Source organism: Brassica oleracea, chromosome C3 (assembly GCF_000695525.1).
Source record: "Brassica oleracea var. oleracea cultivar TO1000 chromosome C3, BOL, whole genome shotgun sequence".
Lineage (NCBI taxonomy): Eukaryota > Viridiplantae > Streptophyta > Magnoliopsida > Brassicales > Brassicaceae > Brassica > Brassica oleracea.
The window spans coordinates 27,426,747-27,435,249 of NC_027750.1; the positions used below are offsets into that span (position 1 = coordinate 27,426,747).

Sequence of the window (8,503 nt, forward strand, 5' to 3'; positions counted from 1 at the left end):
AAGTTCATGGCTGTTTGGTCCATAATCTTATAGTTTAGTTGTATTGTAATGAACTAATTATTATATGATCTTTACTTTTTTTTTTTTGTTCACTTAATACTTTCATTAGAAAGCTAGAAGTCTGGGCCTGGCCCAATTACAACACTAAAGCTGAGTTGAAACAAAGAGACGATCGAAGGGTCGCCTTAGCTAAAGAATCCGAACGAAAGTTTTCGGATCTAGGAATATGAGAGATAGAGATAGATGCAAATTCAGAGGAAATCATGCGTATATCGTGGATGATGCCGACGATTTCTTTTCTCTGGAGGTTGCTGTTGATTGCTCTGACGAGCGTTAGGTTATCGGTGAAGGCCTTGATCTTGTGGAAACCCAAAGCCAGGGCCTTCCTTAGTGCTGATCGCATCGCTACTGCTTCAGCAATCAGTGGTGAGCTGACGGAGTGTTGGATCGCGGAGCCTTGGAGCCGATCTGGGAGTCCTTGTCCTTCGAAAGTCCAAGCCAAGCCTGCCCGTTGGGTGTCTTTTTCCCAAGCCGCATCTGTTGTGCATATGATCTTTACTTCTTATGTGCATTTATGTTATATTTTCTTTTTTTTTTCATACTATAACTAGGATTTTTTTTTTGTATTTTGACTCATCAGTCTTATCATTTAGTTTTATTGTTAAGTATGATATTATTTGTAATTTCTTATCATGGAGAGAATTGAATAAAAATGTAGAGAAGTCGTTTCTACCAAGTAGAGATCCATAATGGTATTCTTTCTTCTCCTCTAGATCATAATAGTTAGTAATGTACTGTTATGTGATTTTAATACCAATTAAGGCGTTTAAGCTGCTATAAATTGAGATATATATTCGTTTCTAGGTGTAAGCTGACAAAAGCTTAGGGTTTTGCTATGGCTTTACTCAGGGACGAAGCTACTAAGGAGAGATTGGGTGCTCATGCACCCATAATACTTTCAGAAGTTAATGTGTTCGTTAGCTAGTTTCATATATATATACACGTATTGTCATCAATAAATTTACAATGTGCATGTGCACCTAGTCAAAAATCATCTTGGATTCGCCACTGGCTTTACTACGTCGAAGACAAAAGCACATTAGTTCTCAAATAAGACAAATGCTTTATCCTTTTTAATTACATTAGTAGACTTTCGACTCTTGGCATAAGTATACATTCTAAATATTTAGTGTAACTGGTTCGTTGGTGCAGGACTCGTGTGCATTATGTAAGGTGTTCAAGAAGAACGGAATATGCTCAGAGCAGGAAACAGAACAACAATTACAAATTTTGAAAGCCATTTGTATCGTTTATTGCCAAATCAACCCACATAGAGACATCATACAAGAAATTGAAAACAGAAGTACCTTCCAAAAAAAAAAGAGGAAATGGCATGAAATGGATTTGTAATAAAACAAGAAGAGCCAAAACTTAAACTCGCAGCGGTCTGAATTCAGAAGGAACCGAGATAAAATTTGGAAGATAAACAGAGTGAGAAAACCTAACAATCCCAAGATCTATTTGAATCTTCTTGCACATATCTTCCCTCACAATATAGAAGCAAGCTGCTCCAGTTTCATCGTCGCCACAACACATAATTAGAGTCTTGTCAGAGATGAAGTAACTAACCCCGCAGAGCTTATTAATCAGCATCGGTAAATTACTTGTCGGCAAAGTCATCAAGTTTATCCACTCCACTTCCTCTTCGCCTATCTTGTTCTTGGTCACCCAAATCTCAATCAAACCTGTTACATAGCATTGCTTCAATAACGAAAGCCCATCTCTCTTATAAAACGCAAGGAGGAATTCATCGCGAGAATGGTTCTTCCGACAAGGGAGGAGACAAAAGGTTTTGAACATCTCACTCGAGAAATCAAAGCTTCGGATGACATACTCATGACGATGAGTGTCCTCCGGGTTGCTAGTGACCCAATAAAGATTCCCGTTCAAGGACAAAGGTGCCATATTGGGCCACTGCTTGAAAGGGACATCAAGAAACTTTAACGCGTGAGATGCACACTCGTAGACCGCAACTTTTTTATAACCTACTTGGTAAGTGTTGCTAACCGTACGGAGACAGTTAAAGTACCCCAAGATCTTGTAACTCTTGTCGGCTCTTGTCCTATCGTACCCTACACCGCAAAAATGGAAGTCTTTATCAACGTACTCGATCCAACCAACTTGTCTTAGCCACGGGTTCCAAATCGCAACACCTTGCTTCCAAAAGTCACGAAACAAGAACCCATCGCAAGTTGTGATGGTTGTATGCGTCAAGTCCGTAGCTTGATAAGGAAAATCGGATGGTATCTCACGCACCTCTATCGTTGGATCAACGCCTCCTCTACAGAGATCAATGTCAATGGAGTAAACCTTGGAATCGGTCAGGAAAATGATTTGGGGACGGACACGAGCCAAGTGGTTGTTGATGAACCTCGTGTCGTTTAAAAGAGCGTTCCAGTGTTGAGATACGGTTCTGAAACGAACAAGATATAGAGGTGGAAGCCCAGAGAGTATCTTTTCCTCCAAATCCCATGGAAGATTCTCCGGCGCCATTACACTTTTCACTTATATAGATTTCGTGTCTATGACTCGAATACATAAGAGATGAGCAACAACATATTTATAGATGTACAACAACAGGAGAAACCATGGATCTAGATGGTTAGCTGCATGTAGCTGATTATTTTATTTGGCACACTAATTCATGATGTCGACAAATCTTATCCTTTTTGTTCTTCTTTTGTGTAATAATTTATGAAACACTGCATGTATGTTATGGTTTGATAGCGGTGTTGGTCAGGGCTTGGACCTCTTGGTCACAGGAAGCCATAGAAATATGAGCTTGCGACATTTTATATTGTAAACTATTTACAGTCTTATTTTCATTTAATTGTTTGATGTAATAGTATATATATGTATTATAGTTCAGAATGCCATATTCCATAACGCGATCTCTCTTTTTTGTATAAAATTTCTCTCCCAGGCACTGTGTTCGAGAGTGGTCTTTAGACAGTTTTGACTTTGTGCATCACCCTTCTTTACCCGCGGGTTTCTTTCCGTTTTGAGGTTTCGCTCTCTTTCCTGCAGCCCTGCCATCCGATTTGATTCGAATTGCTTCCCCCTTTCGGTAACATCCACTGGATATTAGATTCAAAATAAAGCAACTCGTCCATCCGCTGGTGGCCGGAGCTATCACCGGAGACAGCCTAACCACCATGGTAGGCTCTCCTCTGTACCGGAGCCCAACTACAAACCTGAAGACACTCAAAAACAAAGTAGTCTACGCCTGAAGACCAAGCTTAGAGTCGACAAAGTACTCCTCTAAGTCTCCCCTCTGACATCCCTACTGAAGACATCAGCGGCAACTAATCTCGTCGAGACATCAGCTTCATAAAGGACCGACAACTGCACAGCAACACAGAATGAGAAGACTCACCGAAGAGGAGAAAGGAAAAGCAAAAGTTGGGGAACAACAAACCCGACCACGAATCAGAATCAGAGCCTCCAACCTGGACACTAGCAGACTCATCAGGGAAAATGCCCTCACTCTTATCGGCAGAGTGACAAACCGAAGAGAACAAAACATGGCGTCTTTGCTTCCTTACCTAACAAGAAAATGGAACCTAGTGGGAAAAATCCACGGTTCTGATTTGGGCAACGATTGCTTCCAGTTTAGATTTCAGGAGGAAGAAGAGATGCGCACAGTACTGGAAAACCGGCCTTACCAGTTCAACCGTTGGATGGTCATCCTTCAACAATGGGAACCGGTCATCTCACCAACATTCCCGTCACAGATTCCGTTTTGGATCAGCCTGAAAGGTATCCCCCTACGCTTTTTGGATGATAAAATACTACGAGACATTGGACAAGAGTTTGGACATCTGGAAAGCTACATTCTCACAAAGACTACTGCTCGAGTTCGAGTTATGATGGATGGACTCAAGCCACTCCCGCAAGACACAATTCTTGAATTCTCTGCAGGCGAGGAGTGTGTGATTACTCTTGAATACGAGAAGCTAGAGAACTTCTGCACCTATTGCCTCAAGCTCTCACACCTGGCCCACGACTGCCCCTCTAAGCAAACCTCTGAGAGCCAGGAGCCTCGCAAGAGAGATACATCTTTCAACTCGGTCATGGGACCACCTAGATCCCACTTCCCACCAAGCCACCACTACTACAATCAACGCGAATCGAGAAGGCACTCACCCCCCCTCCACAACTCCCTCGGGAAACAACGTTCCATCAGCGTGTTGATCGGCATGGTAGACCGTTTGGAGACCGTGCGGCTACTTACCAGTCTAGAGCCCCGCCACTCGGGAACAAAATCACTCCAAATGTAGACACAGAGGGCCCGAGGAACATGAGAGCTGAACGAAGCCCCCACGCAGAAACGAAATCACCGAGGTCTCTGCACAGTACTCACACCGTAGAGTCGTCTCAAACAGGGGACATTTGAACCAGGGCACCAGATCCCCCGTTGAGCAACTAAGGCACAGCATACTGAGCGTAATGAAGGCAAGGAACGCGCTGCAGATGAGCATCGGCTTCCTTTGGAGAGGAACTTGGATAAAGAAGATTTCCCTCCACTGCAATTTGCACAAGTACCACCGACCCGAACAACAGAAGAGGTTATGGAGGAACTGAGAGAAGTTACCTACCAATACACAAATTGTGCCGACCCAGTGGAGAGTGCTGTGCGAAAACAAAGAGTATTAGATGGAGAAGTACACGGTCTCATGGAACAGACAGCAGCAACTACTGTAGCGAGAGAACAAGAGGCACAACAGGCATACATCACGACCAGGGTGGCTGAAATAGAGGTGGAAAATGAAATGGAGACGGAAAAAGTGCTACCTTACCTCTTGTGCTACCACAGCCGCCGCAAAACAGCAAAAGGAAAGGAAGACCCCCAAAGGCTAAGCAACGAGAGATTCGTATAAGTCATAAAGTCTTCAAAGGATCAAACTCGAGGAAACGCAACCTGACTGCAGCTATGGCGTCACCAGCAAGTCCTCTTCACTGATTTTGTTCTTTGTCACCCAAACTTCTATCTCACCCGTTACATAGCATTGCTTTAACAATGAAAAACCATCTCTCTTATAAACCGCGAGGACAAGTTCATCGCGAGAATGGTTCTTCCGACAAGGAAGGAGACAAAAGGTTCTGAACATCTCATTGGAGAAATCAAAGCTTCTGATGAGATACTCATTAGTGTCATCAGGATTGCTAGTGACCCAATAGAGATTCCCGTTTAAGGACAAAGGTCCCATGTTGGGCCACTGCTTGAAAGGGACATCAAGAAACTTCACCGCGTGAGATGCACACTCGTAGACCGCAATTCTTTTGTAACCTACTTGGTAAGTGTCGCTTACCGTACGGAGACAGTTAAAGTACCCCAAGATCTTGTAAGTCTTGTCGGGTCTAGTCCTATCGTACCCTACACCGCAAAAATGGAAGCCCTTATCGACGTACTCGATCCAACCAACTTGTCTTAACCACGGGTTCCAAATCGCAACACCTTGCTTCCAAAAGTCACGAAATAAGAACCCATCACAAGACGTGATGGCGGTATGCGTCAAGTCCGTAGCTTTATAAGGAAAAACAGATGGTATCTCATGCACCTCTATGGTTGGATCAAGGGGTTTGCCGAGATCGATGTCAATCGAGTAAACCTTGGATTCGGTCAGGAAAATGATTTGGGGACGGACACGAGCCAAGTGGTTGTTGACGAACTTCTTGTCATTTAAAAGACCGTTCCAGTGTTGAGATACGGTTCTGAATCTAACAAGAGATAGAGGTGGAAGTCGAGAGAGGATCTCTTTCTCCACATCCCACGGAAGATTCACGGGCTCCATTATAATTGTTATTTAGCTTTCGTGATAAATAAAGAGATGAGAAACCATAAATCTTTTATATATCATACAACTTGGCTGCATTTCCACTGACTGATTTTTTATTTATTTGGCACACCATTTCATGATGTATTTGAAATTTCCACCAGAAAAAATAATGTGAAACTTTGTCTTAGTCTGCTTTTTGGACCATGTAAAGTAATATAAACAAACATTGCATGCGCTGGAAATCATGATTTGATAGTGGTGTGCCGACAGTGTTAGGAGAAAGGCATTAGCCTCAGCCGCCATACGATTTATAAAGTTTGGAGGCTCCAACTCTCTATAAAAAAAGAATATCAGTCTAAAATTCTCATTTGCCATTTGCATTTGAATATTATATCTAAATGCTTCATTTGCCGTGAATTGGTGATTATCTATGTATGAAGTTAATTAATCCTTTTTTGGTAGAACAATTAATTCTATTGTGTTATAAGATAAACTTTGAAATGATCCTCCACCCCTTTACCAACTCAAGTACTATGATCATCTACTCATCAAGCAATATGATCATCTACTCATCAAGCACTATGATCACCCACTCATTTACCAAATCAAGCACCATCTTTGATATTTTATGCATTGTTGTTCACTATAAATACCATCACTCATCTCACTCTTTTGTACACCAAAAACAAGAACAAGAGTTTATAAGAAAAGAACCATTACATCTTCTTCTTCTTACTTATAATAAACTCTCTCACTCATAGTAGTGTTATTTGCTTCCTACGGGTATTAAATTCTACTCTTATTTAAATTTCTCGATACTATAAATTATAAGTTATTTCATAACACGTTATCAGCACGATCACTCTACGATTCGGTAAAATTTAAAATGCAGAGTGAGTTACATGGATGTGTAAATTAGATCATCAACATATACCGCGATTATCACAAATCCGGATGTTGTTTTCTTGATGAAAACACATGGGCATATAGGATCATTCACATATCCTTCTTTTGTTAAATGTTCACTGAGACGATTGTACCACATACGTCCAGATTGTTTTAACCCATATAATGATCTTTGCAATTTTATTGCACATAACTCTTTAGGTTTGGAACTTAATGCTTCTGGCATTTTAAATCCATCAGGGATTTTCATGTAGATATCAGTATCTAATGATCCGTATAGATAAGCTGTAACAACATCCATGAGACGCATCTCTAGATTTTTATCAGCTGCTAGACTCATCAGGAATCTAAATGTAATGGCATCCATAACTGGAGAATACGTTTCTTCATAATCGATTCCAGGTCTTTGAGAAAAACCTTGAGCCACTAGACGAGCTTTGTATCTCGTAATCTCATTTTTCTCATTTCGCTTTCGAACGAAAACCCATTTGTACCCAACTGGTCTCACATCTGCAGGTGTGAGCACAATAGATCCAAATACTTTTCGTTTATTAACTTACGATCAATTTTCCTAGAGAACATGCAACACATGTCATTTTATTCCCTTGAGAAATCTCCTGGATTTTCAGTGAATGACCATGTGAGCTCTCTATGATTCTACGCATCATTGTAGTGCCTGGATGGCCAAGGCGATCATGCCATAATGTGAACTCTTCTGGGTTCCATTTTACTACAAGATTTGATTCGATCTCATCGATATAAGTATGATGTAATCCCGAAGGAAGTTCTGGAAACTTTTCCAATATGTGTTTTCTGCCACATTTTTCAGAAATTACATACATGTATTTCTTTCCATCCTCAGTTGCAGACTGAGTATCATATCCGTGAAGATATATGTCTTTAAAACTCAACAAATTCCTTTTAGAACTCGGAGAATATAAAGCATTATTTATGGAAAATTTTGTTCCATTCGGCAAAGTAAAGTTTGCTTTACCAGTTCCTTCAATCACGTCTGCAGGACCTGATATTGTATTGACGACAATTCTTGTCAGTTTTATATCAGAGAAATATCTCTTTTGTCTCAGAATAGTGTGCGTTGTTCCACTATCTGGTATGCATATTTCACGAATCCGTTTCTTGGATTTTGCTCCATTAGTATTTTGATTCATTTCTGAAATTATCATAAACATTAAATAAAAGTGAAACGTGAAATTTATTCATTGATTATATAAAGAAAACACTGAATAATTATATATATATACATATATATATTGTTGTTAAAACAATATTATTCTTTGAAAACATAATTATTATACATTACAAATGAGGACTATTCAGCAGTCTTATTAGAAACATTTCCGTACTCTTCAAGAGTATTCTTGTCCAGCTCATTTGTGAAATTAGAGGATTCAAGGTATGAGGTCCCTTCAACGTTTTCCGTGAGGTTCACCTCTTTAGCCTTTCCTTTTATGGATTCTTGATATAACTTGCACAAATGTGGGGGAGTACGACAGGTACGGGACCAATGTCCTTTACATCCACATTTGTAACATTTTCACTCTTCAAGAGCGTGAGGGAGATTGATTTCCTTCTGATTATCGAATCTGTCTTTCAAGGCTTGCCATAATACGGCTGGGTCCTCAACGTCTCCATAGTCGTGAGTTAGATTCTCATCTAAATGCTTCTTCAGGAAGATTATCGCTTCGGCTATACGCTCGGGTGGCGATTTGTTACCGACTTTTATCGCTTTGATTATA

At 40.6% G+C, this 8,503-nt stretch overlaps 2 protein-coding genes across 3 annotated transcripts; both read right to left on the reverse strand.

Annotated features, from left to right (window-relative positions):
- Positions 1-1,405: 1,405 nt before the first annotated feature.
- On the reverse strand, positions 1,406-2,557 carry LOC106333564 (F-box protein At3g17710-like). Its single transcript, XM_013772000.1, has one exon. It carries the CDS (start codon positions 2,551-2,553, stop codon positions 1,432-1,434), a length of 1,122 nt encoding a protein of 373 aa, XP_013627454.1. The 5' UTR covers positions 2,554-2,557; the 3' UTR covers positions 1,406-1,431.
- Positions 2,558-2,855: 298 nt separating this feature from the next.
- LOC106329469 (F-box protein At3g17710-like) lies at positions 2,856-5,925 on the reverse strand. 2 transcript variants are annotated; one of them, XM_013768127.1, is made up of 2 exons: positions 4,860-5,925; positions 2,856-4,692 (listed from the first exon to the last, which is right to left on the reverse strand). In XM_013768127.1, exon 1 carries the CDS (start codon positions 5,853-5,855, stop codon positions 4,992-4,994), a length of 864 nt encoding a protein of 287 aa, XP_013623581.1. In that variant the 5' UTR covers positions 5,856-5,925; the 3' UTR covers positions 2,856-4,692; positions 4,860-4,991. The 2 variants fall into 2 exon arrangements, with proteins under 2 accessions (XP_013623581.1, XP_013623582.1); XM_013768128.1 differs by having other exon boundaries at positions 4,855-5,925.
- Between the last annotated feature and the right edge of the window lie 2,578 nt (positions 5,926-8,503).